This window comes from Tetranychus urticae, chromosome 2, assembly GCF_039701765.1.
Source record: "Tetranychus urticae isolate SD_2017Ah chromosome 2, NJAU_TeUrti_SD_1.0, whole genome shotgun sequence".
NCBI classification, from domain to species: domain Eukaryota; kingdom Metazoa; phylum Arthropoda; class Arachnida; order Trombidiformes; family Tetranychidae; genus Tetranychus; species Tetranychus urticae.
Window position 1 is genome coordinate 25,366,988 of NC_142959.1, and position 20,737 is coordinate 25,387,724.

A 20,737-nucleotide genomic window follows, 5' to 3' on the forward strand; every position below is an offset into this window, starting at 1 on the left:
ATTATTGGCGAAATTGAACAAATTTATACAAAATTGATCAGTAATTATTAATCTAAATGATGAAAATATACTTAATCAACTTTAAATATATGGTGTAGTGTTTTATTTGGATAAATTTTCTTTCTCTTGTTGTATCGCTTAAATATTTTGTCTGTAATACTTTTACTTGTAGTGATAATTTTGGACCTTTTTGTACCGTATTATTATTAATTAAAAGAGATTTGACAATTTGATTTTTGAAACAACAATTGCAATAATTTATTTTACAGCAATTCTATGACTTGAATTGACAGTTTTCACTTGGACTGAAAGTCAAAAGTGATTAAGTGATAACAGTATATTGCTGATTGCCTGGCCAACAATTTTTTGACGATAATGGTTATAATTTAAATGCTAATTGATCAAAATTATGAAGATTTGTGAAATTGCTTATTCATTTTTTGATTAACTCAAGAACTAACAATTTCAAGGGTTATACAACATAATGCAAAGAAATGATATGTGAATTATACAGAATAAAGTCTCAAATGATAGAAAGTGAAACACCGGGTTAAATTGATAGTGAAACATTTCGAGGAGAGAGAGAAACAAATGATGAAGCCAAAGAAAAAAAAACATGATAGACATGAAGATGGGATTATCAGCTATTCAAAGTCCATGCTGTGTTATTAGATTACATTTCGTTGATCGACCTTGGTTAAATCAGAGATTTTATAACAATGTTTTGGTGTATTTAAGCTCGAAATGAGAAATGCAATTCATGATGGTATATAAAGATGTGAATTGATGGAGAGATAAGCATTGGATGTAGGCAACGAACAACAAATTATGTTATCACATAAAAATGGTGCTTAAATCTAATTATTAAGCTACGGAGTGAACAAAATGTTTGGTGGATAATAAAAAGATGAATTGTTGAATTATCTTCTATCTTCAATCAACAAATTTAAAATTGTATTTGTCGAGCGTCTGTTGGGTTCTGTTCTACTGGACAGTAAGGACATTTCAATTTATTTCCAATGGTTAATTTGTTGAGTGCATCTTTAGAAATGACATGACCACAAATCAATTTCATCGGTGGGTTAGAATCATTGCTTTGTTGACGTAAAATAGGACAAGCGAAAATTGAATGGTATTGAGAATTTTTCCCTAAATCAATAGGAATAGGTAGTTCATCTTTTGTCGTCCAAACACTTGGAACCGAGCTTTGAAGCATTACTTGGCGAAGATTTAATAAAGCCGGTAAAGCGATTGTTCCAGCGTTGAAAGTCACACTCAAAGGGCTTTCTACAGACATACCTAGAAGTGAACAAGCATCTCGGGTAAATATATCACAGATTTCATTCCAATTGATTGGATCGAGTAAATGGCTGTAAGGCGATTGGGCAATACCAGATTTAAGAAAAACTAGACTACCCATGAGAGACTGCATTTCCTTCTCATGGTCATCAGCGAATGATTGAAAATTTTGTCTAGCATACTCAATCATTTCCTTCTGTTTATGAACACCTTGTCGCAAGTATTCAATAAATTGGAGTCTATGTAACTTGAATTCCAGTTGAGTATGACGATCACCTAGCTTTTCCTTATTAGCTTTGATCCATTCCAATGCTGGTTTAACATTATGCTTTTTAAGACCAGCTAAAATGTCATTTAGCTCAGAAAATGGATTCTTCTTTTCTTCAGGAACGGATATCTTAGCTTCTCTCATCAGCTCCTCTCCTATTTCCAACATCCCTTGTCTTAGAAAATGTTCTATGATTGCTTGATTTAATAGATACGGATTGAGACCTTCCTGTTTAAATGTGTCTGATGTCAAATGAGAATAGTTGGAGATGAAATTTTTATCTAAAACTTTGCCGACTTTGGATACAGCCCCGTGAATTTCCCGATGGTTCATTGCTACTTGAGAAATTGTGTCGCGAATTTTAGCGATATTTTGGTTAATTATTACTGTCTGAATACCAGAAAGTTCACATTGATTAGATGCTGTGAATGAAAGATTGGAACATAAATTAAATCTTGATTCGTCAAATATCGAAGAAATAAAAAAGATACTTACTGCTTAAAAAGATCAGATCTCGTTGAAGTTTTTGTAGATTTGTTATGAGATCCATAAGGATTTGGTCAGTTTTATCTTGAACGGAGGAAAATTTACCAATAACGTTATCAACCTCTTTTTCGACATTTATAATACAATCCATTGCTACGTGTTCCGAGCTATTAGTACCAAAGATTAAACATACAAAACAATTGCAACTTCCCGATTTTTGACTGGTACGACGGTGTCCTCCTGTGTACCTATTTAGGACAACTTGTAAAAAACCATTGTAAAAACAGTAATCTGTGATTTTTCCAAAGAATGGAAAAGATTGATAGGAATTAGGAGAGTAAAAGAAGGGATCATTAAAATGGCTACAGTTAAAACTTACATTATTAATATGTATAAATCAAAGCTGAGATGATTGAGTAGATATTGGTTGAAACCAGATGTTGATTTGATAAGGATATCCTCCTTGAAAAGAAAGTATCCTCCAGGGCCACAAAGCTGAATCAACCACAAATTGGATCCAATTAATCGACACTTCAATCAAAAATCATAATAGATAAGAAACAAAATAACATTCTTTTCTTTCATAGATGAGATTAACAGCTGAGCATGACTCAAGAGTCTCAAGAGTTGGGACGCCCTCTCAGTTTGTTATGTCATCGATTTTAAATCTTTTTGATAATAATTATCAAATGGGCTTGCTAATAATTTAGATATTTTTTATTCTAATTTCAATTATAAGGATAGATTTTTCGATTGGATGATAATCAGCGAGTGTTAACTACAAGAGAGAAACAATTATTTAATTGTGTTTCTCTTCTAAAGATGTCGTTACGTTTTAAATTATTGTTTCCACTTTCTTCTTCCACAGAATCTTTCAAACCCACCAACAACGTATTTGATTTGAGTGCCGTTCAAAGATGATAATTCCCATAAGTTAGGTAACTCTTTTTGAAAGGAATTACAGACAAAATTATTTGGACAAACAATGTTGGACATGATTAAATCAACGCGATTATTTATACGTTCATTTTTTTCCTTTATACTGAGTTTGGTCAGATCACCATTTGGTATAACAATTGGTTTTGTTAATTTCGCCAAATCACTTGGATAGAGTTTGAATAAAGGTTGATCAGCTTCACCCTGAAATGAAATAAGACATTTGAATTACTCTAAAGGTTGCTAAAGTGTACACTATAAATGTTACCTTCTTATGTTTTCTCGTAACTTGTTCGTTCACTTTTTGGTTCTTCGGTTTTGATGGTTCAGTTTCACATAAACTAATCAAATCTTTGGTGTCAATTCCCTTAACTCTTCTACACGACTTTAAATGTTTCGCAGTAACTTTGGTTAACTTAAAACAAATGGGACAATATTTAAAGGTTCTTTTACCGTCAATAACAGCCGATGTTATTTTAGAACTCAAAACATCTATTGCTTTAAAACTTTGTTTGTCATCCATGCACATGTTAACATGTCTTGTTGTTGCTGCGAATGACCCATCCAAATTTTTTCCACAAACTGGACATTGAGTTGAGAACTCCATCAAAATATAACAAGCACAATTAAAAACAATAAAACTTTTATTAAAATAACTGTACACAAATTTAGAAGTAAACAATTCATGCAATAATACAATTTTCGGTGTCACCATCTATCAAATTAACCATTTGACACCGATTATTCATGGTTCATTTTAGTATTGGTACGCCATCTATCATATATTTATGTAAATGAAGTTGATCTGAAACATTGAATTTATTGTTAGAAAAGGGTTAAGGTATGAACCTAAAAGTGGCATTGAATCCTCTTCCAACCATTCTGGAACCCGCTATAACATTGATAATCATGTAATTACTCCTTGAGATGATAATTGTGTTATTCAATTGATTTCCACAATACCTAAGGAGGGAAAGACGTAAAGCAAATTAATAATTAACTGTGCATCTATGCAATATGAAGTCAAAACAGTAAAAGAAAATTGTAACTGCTTGATAACTATTCAAGTTATTAATTTAATTTTCATACTTGTTCATTACTTAGTAACTTGAAATCTAAAGAGTAACTTGATTATATTAGCGAACATCTTTTCTTCTTAGAATCATGAAATTTTGACTATTTGCTTTTGCATAACCTGTGAGGAAAAAGTTTGGGAATTTTTGGTTTTTTTCTTATATCTCGTAAGATAATGAAATGAATTTGAATTGAGATGTGCTTGAATTTTTCTGAAAATTCAACATGCTATAGTTGGATAGTGTAGCTGTATTACCTGAGAAAACCAGAATGAAAAAACAAAAGTCACTTCACAATCACCGCTCATTTTTAGTTGAACCGACCGCATTCTGCGACCGTGGAAGTTAGAGAGCTGAAACTCAATAGTTGTCCATGAACATTGTTGATAAGCATCATGTATCAAAGACTTTTTTCAATTCACCAACAGTTCTCTTGATTTTGGCCATTGAACTTAAAACTTTGCGACTCAATACTTCGAGAATGACAATACCTACAACCATAATTCTTGCACCAATTTAGTCCTTTACTAATAAATAATTAGATCCAACTTAATAACTTTTCATTACCGCATTTCGGTCATGATTTTTGGGCTTTAAATGTGCCAGAAACAACTTATTCAACAAAGTAAACTCATATTAACCCAATTCTTGGTAAATAAAGCAATTTTCTGGTTCAACTTACAAATCAAATGCAAAAAGTAATGCCAAAGGCTCGAAAATTTGAGTAAAGAGTTGAGACTTGCTAGATTTGTAGAGACATAAAAGCTGCGTCTATTGGTACTATTGAATAGTTTATCCGATGAACGGTTTTCTAGAAAATCGAGGTCAAAGTTGATAACTTCGATCGCTTTTTGTCCAATAATGAAGCTAGATTTTTCCATGGAATTAATTTTGCTAATGTATCTTTTGAAAATCAACCAGAAAATGTCCTTGTTTTTAGAAATAGCATTTTCGGTTTCCTTTAAAACAGACCAGTTCGATTTTTAGTTAAACCAACCGCATTTGGCGACAGTGAAAGTTAGAGAACTGAAACTCATTATTGGTCGATAAAAATCTTTGGTGTATATCATAGATTAAATACTTTTTTCGATTTATGCGCAGTTCTCTTGATTTTGGTAATTTACCTAAAAACTTTGAACATCAATACTTCGAGAATGGAAGCACTTACATCCATCATTTTTTGTTCAAACATTAGATTGCATTATGGGCTATGATATAAAATGACTGAATATCGAATAAAATCTGAGCTGATTCATTTAAAAATGAATATCCTTCTGAAACTTAAGACTCATGTTTGTGTAATCATTTATCTTTATAAATCAAGTCTCAAATCGGGTAACATAAGTTAAACAATGTTACAGCTTTTTCTGTATGATCTTTCATAATTAAATTTTTAATGCATTATAGTCCATATTTAAATCTAATGTTTGGTGAAAGAATGATGGATGTAAGTGATGCCATTCTCGAAATATTGATGTTCAAAGTTTTCAGATCAACGGCCAATATTTTGAGAAAGGTTGATGAATGAGAAAAAGTAATTGATTCATGATGTTAAACAACAACTTTTGTCCACACATAATAAGTTTAGTCTCTCTAACCCTAACGGTCACAGAATGCGGTCGGTTTAACTAAAAATCGAACTGATCTGTTTTAAAGGAAACCGAAAATGCTATTTCTAAAAACAAGGACATTTTCTGGTTGATTTTCAAAAGATACATTAGCAAAATTAATTCCATGGAAAAATCTAGCTTCATTATTGGACAAAAAGCGATCGAAGTTATCAACTTTGACCTCGATTTTCTAGAAAACCGTTCATCGGATAAACTATTCAATAGTACCAATAGACGCAGCTTTTATGTCTCTACAAATCTAGCAAGTCTCAACTCTTTACTCAAATTTTCGAGCCTTTGGCATTACTTTTTGCATTTGATTTGTAAGTTGAACCAGAAAATTGCTTTATTTACCAAGAAATGGGTTAATATGAGTTTACTTTGTTGAATAAGCTGTTTCTGACACATTTAAAGCCCAAAAATCATGACCGAAGTGCGGTAATGAAAAGTTATTAAGTTGGATCTAATTATTAATTAGTTAAGGACTAAATTGGTTCAAGAATAATGATTGTAGGTATTACCATTCTCGAAGTATTGAGTTCGCAAAGTTTTAAGTTCAATGTCCAAAATAAAGCGAACTGTTGCCAAATTGAAAAAAGTATTTAATACATGATGCGGCCCAACAGTGCTTATGGATAACTATTGAGTTTCAGTTCTTTAGCTCTCATGGTCGAAGAATGCGATCGGTTTAACTAAAAATCGAACTGATCTGTTTTAAAGGAAACAGAAAATGCTACTTCTAAAAATAAGGACATTTTCTGGTTCACTATCAAAAGTTACATTAGTGAAATGAGCTTAATGAAAAAATCTAACTTCATTACTGTACAAAAAGCTTTGCAAATTTAAACTTCGAACCCAATTTTCTCGAAAACTGTACATCAGGGAAACTTTTAAAACACACAAAAGGGATCAGTTTTTGTGTCCCTACAAACCCACAGAGTCAAAATTTGAAAGGAATATATTTTTGCCCATTTGTCTTGCATTATTTGTATCAAATTGTGTCATTTTTTGAATAATTTAGCAATTGTTTTTGTGTCTTTTAGGTAACAACCGAAAAATAGGCAGAGCTGAGTGGTGCTTTTTTTCAATTTAAATGGAGATTGAATTTCTCGCACTCAATGGAAAGAAGTATGCGATTATTCTGTGAATTAATCAAAAGTTAAATTGACTCACATTTCTGGTTCATATGGATCGTTACATCTAATTTCAACACGCTCAGAGGCACAGCGATTTTCATAGTAATTAAGATAGGTCGTCGGTTCGTCAAACCAGAAATCGACAAAAAATAATTCAATACGATAGCCTTTTGGAGCCTTGAACAAGACAATGGAATAACGATTAAAACACAATTCTTTAGGTTCAATTCATTTTACTTACATTAATGATCCAACTACAACTGTCAAATGGTTTACTCCGTTTAGGATAATCTTGGGTTTGGATTGAACCTTCAGACTTGAGGACATTACCACAAGCACTGGCTCCTGACCTTTTTATCATTTGATCAAAAGCATAATTTGTTTTGTATTTCGATATCTCACAATGTGGTCCAACAAATGCAGGTGGACAAAGGCATGAACAACCATCTTCATCAGTATCAACATGATCAGGATCATTAAAGTCATTGTTATTGCTATCAACTTCATTAATGTTATAATAATAAAGATTGGGTAAACTAATGCCTTGATTGAGACAAAAATGGTCACTTGGACAAGCATAAGTACAATTGTACATCAGGTTAACTTGTTTGATATCATAAAAACTCAAACCTTGCCTCGGTTCATCAATTAAATACTGTAAATTCGGAGAACGAGTTGACATAGTTATCAATTTGAAAGGCGAAACACTGAAATCAGATGACTGGTAGTGCATAATTGATCGGTAATCATATGGCACTTGTTCCCATAGATCGGAGCGTAACTCATATTGATCTTCAAATCCTTGGAAGATATTATCTCTTTTTAAGTCAATGTAAAGATCACGATCAGGACGACCATGGACATGATCCAGATGAAGTACATGACCTAGTTCATGAAGAATTTTGGTTTTCTGAAAAAAATAACAGAGACAATAATATCAGACTCTTCTGCCATTTATGTTTAAATCTAATAATTTTTGAATCCTTACCGTCAAACATCCATCTCCAAGATTTACACTTTGCCCAAGATGGTAATTATTTTTACGGAAAACTGTGAAACATCTAAATTTAAAAAATAAACAAAGCCATTAATGATTGGTGTGCAAATTATCAATAATTACCCTGGTTGATCAGCTCTGAATTTGATGTAAAAACGATTGTATTCATCTTCATCAAAGTATTCATCATCGCCCCAGTCAAGAAACTTTATACAAGTGTATCTTTCCCAATCACTAATGGCCTCTTTAACTGCTATACGACAGTTTTTATTACAACCTGTTAATATAAATTCACAATTAGTTAATAACAATGATTTGGACAATATTGATCAAAGACTGAAGTAAAAGTAACGATTGAACTTAACTTTGATGAAAAACAAAAGGAACTTGATTGTTGGTCCAATACTTGATTTGTCTTGATCTTGTCCAGTTATTTGATTGTTTGGGCTTTTCAAGTGTCCACAAAGATTGGAGCTGATTAGTTGAACAACGAAACAACAATAAAGCTACACTTTAATCCAAATTAAACATTAAAGATCAAAATACCTTTTCAAACAAATTACCAAATTGTTTCAAAGATGAAAACCATGTTTGACCTGAAACTGAATTATTATTAGCTACTAAATAAATTAGAAGCAAAAATTTGGCTAAATTTTTAATCATGTTGATTCAAAGAGTATTGGTTACAGAGTCAAGAATCGGCTAATCATTCAAGTATGTTTTTCAGAATCAATTGCCAGTCTTGCTAAGCAATTGATGCTAATTGTATTTCCTCTGTGATTAAACAAATCAATGAGGAAATACAATTACTAATTACAATTTTAAATCATATATGGGTCCAGGATTGCTTCCTATTTAGTACCATGATACATGTATTTGGGTGAATCTGTGATCATCAAATAGCTGATCTTAGCCGTCTATTATAACATTAAAAGTAGGATCTAATGAGAGTTGAAATTACAATGTCCATGTCCAATTATTGTGGGATATTGGGTACTTGGGTTATTAGGTTAATGGCGAATGTTTAGTTTGATTGAATTTACATTAAAAATGTATTTATTCAATTGTAATGGCGATACACTACAATTTAAATTAACCTTCCATTGGCTTTGATGTGGTTACTTATTCAGGTTTATAATTAGCTATTAACTAAAAGTGAAAAACAATTAAATAATAGTTTTTCCAATAAGTGTCAATAAGTTTCCATTATTGTTTTCACTATTATGGTTATGTTTATTATGATAATGTGTTTACAATAATAAAAAAAGCTCCCCTCTTAAATTAACAATCAAATGAAGACAATTGTATATTATATTATAATTTAATGTGACATTTTACTGATAATTAACCAAATAACCACAAACTCATGATCTTCACATTAGTAACGACCTGAGAGGTTATTGGAGTGACAACATTGAATAATGTAAACAACATCGGATTTGTCCTTAAAAATATCAACATTTTTCAAAATCATTCAGTTCAACAGTTAACATTCAACACTTATCTTGGTGAGATCATTGAATAAGTTTTAATAACTGGATTTACTTTGAAATATAAACATGTTCAGCAATAGTTTAATCAAGACCATTGGTCTGTGTTACATTTTCACTCTTATTTTTGGTGTTCTTTCACAAGAAGTCGTCAATCCTAACCAAGAAATACCACCAAAGACTGTAAATCTTAATATACCGTAAGTTAATTGTTTTTCATCTTTTATACATTTACGAATATTGATCTGATCGTTAGACTTGATTAGTCCCATAAGTTACATTTCAATCGTATTTTGCTGTATCTTTCCATCTTACTACTTCGATATTGTGCTTCAATGCTGTAATTATTGTTGAAATGGCGATCTCTTCTTCTAATAATAAGATTGTTACTGAAAAGACACAATCATCACATTTATGCACAAGTTGACACAAATACTGCAAAAATATGGGCAAAAATGGGTAAAAATATATTCCTTTCAGAAATTGACTCTGTTGCTTTGTAGGTACACAAAAACTGAGTCCCGTTGTGTGATTTAAAAGTTTCTTTGATTCACATTTTTCGAGAAAATTGGCTTCGAAGTTTAAACTTGCAAAGCTTTTTGTTCAATATCGAAGCTAGATTTTTTCATGAAACTCACTGTGCTAATGTATTTTACTGTAGTGAACCAGAAAATGTCCTTATTTTTAGAAGTAGCATTTTCTGTTTCCTTTAAAACAGATCAGTTCGATTTTTAGTTAAACCGACAGCATTCTGCGACCGTGAAGTTTAGAGAACTGAAACTTAATGATTGTCCATAAAAATCGTTGATGTAAATCATTGATTAAATACTTTTTTCAATTTACCCACATTTCTCTTGATTTTGGTCATTTACCTAAAAACTTTGAACATTAATACTTCGAGAATGGTAATGCCAACAATCATAATTCTTGCACCAATTTAATCCTTTACTAATAAATAATTAGATTCAACTTGATAAATTTTCATTACCTCCCTTGGGTCATAGTTTTTTGGCTTTAAATGTGCGAGAAACAACTTGTTCAACAAGGTAAACTCATATTAACCCATTTCTTGGTAAATAAAGCAATTCTCTGGTTCAACTTACAAACTAAATGCAAAGAGTGATGCCAAAAGCTTGCACATTTGAGTAAAAAGTTTAGACTTTGTGGGTTTGTAGAGACATAAGAACTGCGTCTATTGATACTATTGAATAATCCATCCGATGGCGGTTTTCTAGAAAATCGAGGTCAAAGTTGAAACTTCGATCGCTTTTTGTACAATAATGAAGCTAGATTTTTTCATGAAACTCACTGTGCTAATGTAACTTTTGCTAGTGAACCAGAAAATGTCCTTATTTTTAGAAGTAGCATTTTCTGTTTCCTCTAAAGCAGATCAGTTCGATTTTTAGTTAAACCGACTTCTTTCTGGGACCGTGAAGTTTAGAGAACTGAAACTTAATGATTGTCCATAAAAATCTTTGATGTACATCACTGCTTAAATAATTTTTTGCATTTGGCTCCAGTTCTCTTTATTTTGGCCATTGGCCTTTAAACTTTGAACTTCAGAGAATGTTATTTCTCAAAATAAGAACAGTTTCTGGTTCGTCTTCTGAATTTGTATCACTAAAATGAAGTTTCATGAAAAAATCTTACTTTATTATCGTACAAAAAGCGATCGAAGTTTCAACTTCATTTTCTCCGAAAACTAATCATCGGAGGAATCATTAAATAGTCCCGATGGACTCTGTTTTCATGTTACAACAACCCCACCAAGTCTAAACTCTTTACTCAAATCTTGGAGCCTTTGGCATTACTTTTTGGATTTTATTTGTAAGTTTAACCAGAAAATTGGTTTACTTACCAAGGAATGGGTTAATATGAGTTTACCTTGTTGAACAAGTTGTTTCTCGCACATTTAAAGCCAAAAAACTATGACCCAAATGAGGTAATGAAAAGTTATTAAGTTGAATCTAATTATTTATTAGTAAAGGATTAAATTGGTGCAAGAATTATCGTTGCTGGCATTACCATTCTCGAAGTATTAATGTTCAAAGTTTTTAGATAAATGACCAAAATCAAGAGAACTGTGGGTAAATTGAAAAAAGTATTTAATCAATGATTTACATCAACGTTTTCATGGAAAATCATTAAGTTTCAGTTCTCTGCACTTCACGGTCGCAGAATGCTGTCGGTTTAACTAAAAATCGAGCTGATCTGCTTTAGAGGAAACAGAAAATGCTACTTCTAAAAATAAGGACATTTTCTGGTTCACTATCAAAAGTTACATTAGCACAGTGAGTTTCATGAAAAAATCTAGTCCCATTATTGTACAAAAAGCGATCGAAGTTTCAACTTCGAACCCGATTTTCTCGAAAACTGTGAACCAGAGAAACTTTTAAATCACACAACGCGACTCAGTTTTTATTTCCTTGCAAATCAAAGAGTCAACCTAAAACCTATGCAAATGCAAAATCCAAAATTTCATGACCGATAGCCAAAGTAATTTAGATCGTAAACTTTTTGGTTTGGTTTATTATTCATTAAGATCAAATCACTAACCGCGTAAACTAATCACTAATCACTTAAAATACGCAAACTTAGACTCGATTAACAAACATATTATTATTCTGTACATCGATCAGTTATATCAATCATTATATCAGTTATAATAATAACAACCAGAAGAGATGAAAAGATGTTGGCTTTGATCAAGTTAACATGTTGTAACAGATGCAATCAGGTCATGCTTTGAAAACATAAAGCATGCAAGACTTTGGTCCTTACGTTAGACTTTCTTGTGAGTAATGCTATGTACATGTAGATGTACGATACAACGGCTGTAGACTCGAAACTTAAACAGTGATAAATGAATAGTGAAAAACGACTTAAAGCTTCGCTCATGGCTCAACCACATATTATTTAAACTTCGAATATTCTAATATCATTGATAACATCAAGAATACGCTAAACATGTCCTAATTTTAAGTCTTAATCTCTTTCCTTGTGTGAATATATCTATTTGTGAATGAAATTGATTTACTTAATTTTTATTTTGAGTCATTTGTGCCGAAAGCTATTGTTTATTGTTTCAAATTTCAAAGTTAATCATTTATTTATATCATTTTGGTAAGGTTCAAGTTCGTCAATCTTCAAGTTCAACCGGTTAAATCAACTGGAACATTTATCATTAAGAATCTTTCTATTAATATTTACATTTTTCTCTCTATTAGATTGTTCGTTAAAATGAGACTTGAGACTAAAAATTTGACTGAATTCACTCACACTGACATGGATCTTTCAGTGTTAACGGGAATGGTTCGAGTTATACTTGACCGTAAAATCTACAAAAATGGAACAGTTGTTGGCCCAGTTCGAGTTTACTTATTTGGAGTTGGAATTTCTTAAGACGATTTCGTATATGTCGATCAAATTTGTAACCGCTTTTTTAATGATTAAAAAACAAACAAAATATTAAGATATATAAGAAATTTATGTAAACAACTTTGTCTTTTTTGCTGGTAAAATATTCAATATAACAATTTATCATACATGTGAAATTAAAATAAAAGTTCATGCAATTCATGCGTTTAAATGCTTTGTAAGACTGAAAAAGGGAATTTCATTGAAATTATTAAATAGCAAAAGTTTTTCTTTCTTGAACAAAGAATATGCTTGTTCCGAATGATTGAAGGTTGAGTCAGGCATAAATTGATTTAGGAACTGGTTGTGATGATGGAATATCAGGGGAATCTCGATCACTTTTGCCAAAAATATCAAAACGATCATTTATCTTGTCTGGTGTGCTAAAGGTTAAATCTGGCAATCCAAGCATGCCTGTGTTAGCAGTTGTGTCAAAACATTTGTCCTCGGATAAATTTGATGAAACACTATCCGTTGAGATATTGGCACTATGGTCTTCAGTGTTTGCTTTTTCTTGGTTCGTTTCCTTCACTGGATCAGGAAAATTTTCAATAAAGGAAAAAGTCTCGTCTTTATCGGTAATTTCCTGCGATTCGGAGCAAAATCTCTCGAAGCCATCAACAACGTATTTAATTTGATTGTTATTCAAAGATGATAAAGTCCATGAGTAAGGTAATTCATTTTGGAAGTAATTTGAGACAAAATTATTAGGACAAATAATTCTGGACATGATGAGACCAATTCGATTTCTGATGCGCTCCTTTTTCTCCTCTATGCTAAGTTTGGTTAGCTCACCACTTGATATGCCAATTGGTTTTGTTAATTTTATCATCAAACCACTTGTGCTTGGTTGTAATATAGATTGATTGAGATCAATTTTACCCTGCAATGAATAAATAATTTAAACCGTTAGTATTTTTTCTGGAGATGACATTTTGAATATTTACCTTTGTAACTTTCGTTTTACGTTTTCTTGCAACTGGTTCTTTCTCCTTTTTCTCGACTTGCTTCCTTGGTTTTGGTGGTTTCTTTGGTTTAAATAAAAACTCTGATGGTTGCTTGGTTTTAGGTTGATTTAAAGATTTTTTTGGGTCATCGTCAACTTCTTTTGTGCAACCAGGACCGAAAGGACTATCTTTAGCCTTCTTTGATGCTTTACTTTTAGCTGCTTTAGTTGATTTATTATTTGTTGTCTTAGCAGCTTCAGGTTCAGTTTCACACATACGGATCAATTCTCTGGTGTCAATTCCTTTGAATTTACCACATGATTTGATATGTCTTGCATTCACACCTGACAACTTATAACAAATGGGACAATATTTGAAGGTTCTTTTTCCATCCAGAGCAGCTGATGCTATTTCACTACTAAAAATATTTCCTATTGCGTCTAAACTTTCTTTGTTATCCATACACATGTTAACATGGGATGTTGTTGCTTCAAATGATCCTTCCAAATTTTTGCCACAAACTGGACATTGAGTTGAGTGCTCCATTATTGCTATAAAACGTAAGTAAATTTAAAAACATTAATTATTTTTCTTCAAAAATAGTAACAATGAAGACTCACTTTTTAATTAAAATATCAGAGATGGATTCAATGCGAATATAATATGAGGCTCAAGTCCAAACCCAGAAATATTTTATGTATTAACAATTTTATCAATCCAAAGTTGCTCCAATCCAGAGGCCGAAAATAGGTAAGCTTTTTACTCTCCTAATTCCTATCAATCTTTTCCATTCTTTGGAAAAATCACAGATTACTGTTTTTACAATGGTTTTTTACAAGTTGTCCTAAATAGGTACACAGGAGGACACCGTCGTACCAGTCAAAAATCGGGAAGTTGCAATTGTTTTGTATGTTTACTCTTTGGTACGAGCTCGGAACACGTAGCAATGGATTGTATAATTAATGTCGTAAAAGAAGTCGATAACGTTATTGGTAAATTTTCCTCCGTTCAAGATAAAACTGACCAAATCCTTATGGATCTCATAACAAATCAACAAAAACTTCAACGATGTCCGATTTTCACGAGCAGTAAGTATCTTTTTTATTTTACCCTTCTATCAAACAATATTTGACGAATCAAGATTTGCTTTATATTCCAATCCTCCATTCACAGCACTTAATAGATGTAAAATTTAATATTAACAAACAGAATAATTAAGAAAACATAGCTAAACCAAAGTAATCAAATCAAATTTTTAAAAATTTTACCTCGCATTTTTACTTCAGCTGATTTGACCGGCTGCTTGACACAATACGCCATCTATTTTGTATAATTGTAAATGTTGATTTTGCCGCTAAAAACAGTGTAACCAGAAAGAGTTGCTTTTATTACAACAATCAATGTTTTATTGTTTCATCCAGAACTGGAAACAATTGTAATTATTCTTGTCCCATCTTTAAAACAAAGATTTCTTGTTTTCAGAATTGAGGAACCATTTCACGTTAAGAACAAAACGCTGTTCAGCATTTCTTTTTTCAATTTTGTTTTTCCAGTTTATTCCTTGTTTTGTTTTGATCTCTGGTTGTTCTTAATTTTACCGAGAACAATCTTCACAAATATTGGAGAAAGTACAAGAACAAGAACAGGTGTACCAGGATATAGCAATACGGAACAACACTGTCAATAGCCTAGTCTCATTCACCTTGAATCATTTAATACTAAACTGAATCTGAACGTAAAAATCAAGATTAGAGCTAAATTATATCATATACAAGAGTAACTGAAAATCCTATTTCATCATGTGAATTTGTTTCAAAAATGGATGCAAGTTGAGATAAATCTAATATCTATATTAAGTTATGATTCTTAGCAGAAATTAACAGTTACAGCTTCATCATAAACTTTATCCTTCAGCTATTTATCAGCAACTATTATTGCGAACCAAGAATTAACCACACGTGAACTAATCATACACTTGGAATCGATAACATCATATGTTTCATTGAATAACAACTGAATGAAAAATCAATCTTCTATCAAGAGATCTATTCTGACATTGTGACATTTATAACATGCTGATAAACCTAAACTTTTCAAAGTCATTTCTCAATAATTTTAAATTTAGTTGATTGATTATTGCTTGGAAACGACTGAAATATGGAATGGGTTTGAGTAACTATCGTCCAAATATTAAAGTATACAAATCATTACATATTTTACAATAATTGACTTTTTAAATTGAATTGCAAAAGTCTAAATATGACCATCAAATAATCGTTTTATGTCAAGAGTCAAGTTTGTTTTATATTTTTCTTAGTAATAAATCAGTACATCAATGCTGACATGCAATCAGTTGATCAATTTGATTAGGTAAACAATATGATCCTTCACTTGAACTGTAAGGTGCGACCTAAAAAGTTTGCAACCTCTCTTATTGTTCGTACGTTGATTTGGGCTTATACCGTTATTTGAATGCTTTTATGTTGTTCTTTTTCGATAAATATTGTCAATTAGACAGACTCATATAAAATTTTCAGGCTAAAGTCCACTGAAATCGAGTTCAGCCGTCGGCAATTTTGAAAAACGCGCCAAATTTTTCGAATCCATTTTTTTGGCCTTTCGACCAGAATTTTCATAATTTGTTATTCCTTCATCGCTCCTGAGTCTTTTGTTTGCCAGATAAACACTGAATTCTGAAATTTCTAAGGCTATCAGAGTATTACCACACTGATACAAAGAAAGGCAGAGACTAGTCAAAAAATCGATCTCCGTTTATCAAATGTTTAAGGTCCATTTTCTGATTTGATACTGAATCAATACATACAAAAAATATATCAAAATGTTCCTTATATTTCAACTAATCCTGTAATATAAAATGATGCCAAAGTGTCTAGTTTAAGAGGAGCTATGACTAAAAAACCGTTTGGTTGCAAACTTTTTAGGTCGCACCTTATCTGAGCAAGATAATGAATTTATAAATAATTACTGTGGTTTAGGTATAGCTAACCTTAAAAAGGTTATAAGTCATACCATTTTATTCATTTACAATGTAAAAGCCTGAATCAACCAACAGTTAATTTAAATTCACATTAATCTTGACATTTACAATTCAACTGAAAATGATATTCAAAGAATGAATTTCCATTGATATGCACAAACAATTAGCCAGAATATATTTGGGTTTAAACATCAAATTAACCATTTTTACATGGTTTTAACTTTTTACTAAATGCTCATCTTGAATCAGTGTTTAAAAAATGAGTCGTAAACCTTTTTATATACAGATTTTGTTATTTTACATGTTGATACAATAACATAATAATCATGTTGCCCTTCAGATTTCAATCTAACTATGTTACTAAGTATCTGAAATGAAATTGATAGCATGAATATTTATCAAGCAGTTAAGATTTCAATTTCCTCTCCCTACTTTTGTAACAGCCTTTATCATATAAAATATGTGCATACTATTGATCAGAAATTGAATGATTTCACGATAAAATCTGTATTAACCTTGGTAGTAAAGAACGATATGAAAAAGTCCAACATTTTTTTCGCAAAAAACTAACTCTACCTAAAATCCAATTTACTCATAATTTGTCAGGTATTTAATTTCTTTCGATTGATGTACATGGTTATTTGATTGCCTTCTTATTACATTGTAATTAGCTGACCAATGGTGGTTCAGACTCAGTTTAATATCCTCATGGAGTTGTTTTCAGTCGTCTAAACAGATATTTTATGGTTAAATTGATTGCTAATATTCATTATGGCTTATTTTATACCGTTTTTATGCTCTTGTCCAGGCATAATTTGACCACAATTTGTAACGTTCAGTCCAAATAAGTCTTTTATACCAAGGTTAGTACAGATGTTATCATGAGATTATTTAATTTCTGGTCAATAATATGCGATGATGTATATAAGTATTATTTTATTGGCATTCATTTTAGTATTATATTCTTACATATTGTACACAGTGATTAATAATGATCTGACGATGTTTAAATGATAATAAATTTTTCATCGACAAACAAAAAATTAAAACTAATACAGAAATATAAATCAAAGACTGAAGAGACCAGCTTTACGACAAGATGCTATGGTGCAACTTGTTTTCACCATCATTCTCTATGGAATTTTATCTGAATTTGTATGATATTCTGAGCGGGAGAATATCTTTATCTGTGAGTTTGTCTCATATCTTCCAGTTATCTCAAATTTCTTGCTGGTTGTTTGACACGTGAGGAATCTGCAGCATGGAGCGATGTTCAGACATCAGTTGCTGATTTTTAACCAGCCAACCAACAAAGACCAGAATCACGTGTTCTAATTGTTGAATGATTGATCATCAACTCAGCTTAAGACCAGAAAAATCCACGCATTTTTACTCAATAAAATCATGTCAAAAGTTGGAAAAGCGAAAAATCTGAAAATTTTGATTTTCTCAAAATGGAACCAATGAACATCATTTCTATGTTTTCTGGTGGAATGACATATCGAGTAATTTGAATGTTATTAGCATTTAAACGCCGTCAGGTCATTATGAATCACGGTGTCTTATTGATTTGGTAAAATTGAAAAATTTAATTTACTTTTCATTTCCAATTTTTTACTTGAGCTTAAAGTGTTTTTTTTCAGGATTTGCCTGCTAAAAAGTTACTTTAAAATCTTAAAAGACTGATCATGTTAATAATGTTTCACTTTTGTTTCAAAATATTAATGTTAATTACTACTTGAAACTGTTTTGATTTTGTCAAGTTCAATTGCTCTTGGTTACTTTTAATCGACATTTGCACCTCACAATCAACAATCTCACCTTTCCTTCATTAAAGGTCAAATTGATTCTATGAATGTCATTTTCATTCCTAAATGCACTTGAATTTAGGACTTTAGTAATCACGATTATTCAAGCTGACTTCAATAATGCTGCACATGCAAAAACAATCCATGGAAAAAATTCATAATAATTTATCAAAACTAAGCACAACATGACTCCATTCAATTTCAATGTTGAATATGTTTTTGAAACTATGTTTCTGGTATCAATAGGAAGCTTGAAACAATCAAAAGTCAATGGAGCCGATAATGAATTTTCCATCACAGTAGCTTATCTCATGGTACTCATAATCTCTCATGTAAATAGTCTCAATGAGTTGTTATTGAAAAGGTGCCTCTAAATTAAGACTTTGTTAAGAAACGGCTCAAAGAGCAAAACGTTTTGTTCCCATGTAAGCATTTCTTCCTCAATCCTGGAGCCAGTAAGTTAAGCACGAGCTTTAGCGACCAAATCGTTAAACAATGGTTAGTTTATCTTGTCACTGGGAGTGTTAATCATAATTTAGCTTCAAATCCACATCAAGGTGTTGGGTTAAATTGAAAGGCATTTGATGTAATATTGAAGTTTCACTTCTACAGAAAAAAAAGAGGGAAAAAAGAGAAAAAGTAAACTATTAATATTTGCTTTTGAAATTGCTTGATGAAAACATTAACCCAATATATACTTTTACTGTCATCAAATTGGCAAATTGTAAGCATTTTAATTGGACACACAAAATGAAAAATCACAGTTTTTGGTAAAGAGGCAACACAAGCAAGAAAGATAGAAGTAGGAAGAAAATGAAGATGAAAAGGTTGATGATGAGATTAGAGTAAAAGAGAAGAAAGAGAGAAGTTGATTAACTAAAAAGATTTATTATGATATTGGATACACAAAAAACTTTCGCCCAAAGCCATTAGATTAATTCCGGTTACATAATATTTTAATAAAAATTTGATTTTTCAATCACACTTCAGCTGATTAAACACAGGTCATATACCATACGCCATCTATCTTATATCAATGTAAATGTTAATTTGGCCTTTAAGATTGACCTGAAACATTAAATTTACTGTTGCAAAAGGTTAAAATGTAAACCTAAAAGTGGCATTTAACACTCAACCATTCTGGAACATTAATAATCATGTAATTACTCCAGGAGATGATGATTTTGAATTGATTCATAAGAAGGAAAAACCGTGAACAAAAATTGATAATTACATGATGTATCTGTGCATCTATGCAATACATAAAGTCATGAAATCAAATTTTGGTGTAAAATTGTGGCTAAATTGAAAGCATTTCGAGGAAAATTTTACCCATTCTGAAAGCTACATGAACTAAATGTCCGACAAATAGTCAGAGCTCAGCCAGAATTTCAGTTACTGAGAAATTCACGTTTAAAAAGGGTTGAGGAAAAAATACAGAATCAGTATTCTGTACCATTGTGTTTGAGAAAACTTTTTGGTTATTCAGGTTGATCGTTTATTGTCGGATTAAGATAAAAATGTTTCGAGTAAAGAGTATGGTGATAAAATCTGGTGCCCACACATTTACAGAAGAAGACCAAAGTTTGAACTTTGAACTCAATTTTGTCAATGAATGTCCAGCAAAGAAACTTTTTAATCTAACAAATGGAATCAATTTTATGCCTTCAATTTTGAATTTCGAGTTAACCTGATGGACTTTTAGGGACATATGAACTGGAACCTTTTGTGTTATTGAAACAATTTATCAGATTGACAGTTTTTGATGCAATCGCTTTCAAAGTTCAAATTTCGATTGTATTTTGTTCAGTTGCAGAACCAAATTTTATTTTATTGTTAGTTTTTCTCATCAATTTGAAAGTTGAAACACTGAACTATTTGATTGATGACTGGTTAATTGACCGTTAATCATATTGCACCGATTCTCCTAGATTGAACTCATGTTGATCTTCCAATCCTTGGGATCTATTATCGCTTTTTAATTCAATGTAAAGATCACGATCAGTAAATCAGCTCAGATTTGCTTCGGTATTCAGTCCTAAATATCAATAAATTAAAGCCCATAATAAAATCTAATAATGGCCAATGGCCGAAATCAAGAGAATTATAAATTAAAAAAAGTGATCATTGAAGTGTACCAACAATTTTTATCGCCAGAATGCGGAAGATTTAACTGAAAATCGAACTGATGTTTTATTTTGAACAGAAAATTTCATTTCCCAAAATAAATGCATTTTCTGGTTATCCATCAAAAGTTACATTCGTTGAATGA

General features: G+C 31.4%; 5 protein-coding genes across 7 annotated transcripts; 1 reads left to right on the forward strand and 4 right to left on the reverse strand.

Moving 5' to 3' along the window:
- Positions 1-228: 228 nt before the first annotated feature.
- On the reverse strand, positions 229-2,644 carry LOC107360763 (E3 ubiquitin-protein ligase RMND5A). 3 transcript variants are annotated; one of them, XM_015927485.3, is made up of 3 exons: positions 2,433-2,644; positions 2,063-2,301; positions 229-1,989 (listed from the first exon to the last, which is right to left on the reverse strand). In XM_015927485.3, coding segments are annotated over exons 1-3 (1,284 nt in total). In that variant the 5' UTR covers positions 2,435-2,644; the 3' UTR covers positions 229-946. The 3 variants fall into 3 exon arrangements, with proteins under 3 accessions (XP_015782971.1, XP_015782973.1, XP_015782972.1); XM_015927487.3 differs by having other exon boundaries at positions 2,063-2,314; XM_015927486.3 differs by having other exon boundaries at positions 2,063-2,344.
- Positions 2,645-2,752: 108 nt separating this feature from the next.
- LOC107360177 (uncharacterized) lies at positions 2,753-3,704 on the reverse strand. The gene is made up of 2 exons (XM_015926796.3): positions 3,258-3,704; positions 2,753-3,193 (listed from the first exon to the last, which is right to left on the reverse strand). The coding sequence occupies exons 1-2, from the start codon at positions 3,702-3,704 to the stop codon at positions 2,894-2,896; spliced, it is 747 nt and encodes a 248-aa protein (XP_015782282.2). The 3' UTR covers positions 2,753-2,893.
- Positions 3,705-3,779: 75 nt separating this feature from the next.
- On the reverse strand, positions 3,780-8,468 carry LOC112538647 (blastula protease 10-like). Its single transcript, XM_089267436.1, has 6 exons — positions 8,369-8,468; positions 7,929-8,082; positions 7,797-7,869; positions 7,050-7,721; positions 6,846-6,985; positions 3,780-3,952 (listed from the first exon to the last, which is right to left on the reverse strand). Exons 1-6 carry the CDS (start codon positions 8,466-8,468, stop codon positions 3,826-3,828), a joined length of 1,266 nt encoding a protein of 421 aa, XP_089123562.1. The 3' UTR covers positions 3,780-3,825.
- Positions 8,469-9,034: 566 nt separating this feature from the next.
- Positions 9,035-13,048, forward strand: LOC112538686 (uncharacterized). Its single transcript, XM_025160555.2, has 2 exons — positions 9,035-9,495; positions 12,523-13,048. Exons 1-2 carry the CDS (start codon positions 9,365-9,367, stop codon positions 12,695-12,697), a joined length of 306 nt encoding a protein of 101 aa, XP_025016323.1. The 5' UTR covers positions 9,035-9,364; the 3' UTR covers positions 12,698-13,048.
- Positions 12,764-14,956, reverse strand: LOC107360293 (uncharacterized). The gene is made up of 3 exons (XM_015926916.3): positions 14,280-14,956; positions 13,660-14,210; positions 12,764-13,595 (listed from the first exon to the last, which is right to left on the reverse strand). Exons 2-3 carry the CDS (start codon positions 14,203-14,205, stop codon positions 12,990-12,992), a joined length of 1,152 nt encoding a protein of 383 aa, XP_015782402.1. The 5' UTR covers positions 14,206-14,210; positions 14,280-14,956; the 3' UTR covers positions 12,764-12,989.
- Between the last annotated feature and the right edge of the window lie 5,781 nt (positions 14,957-20,737).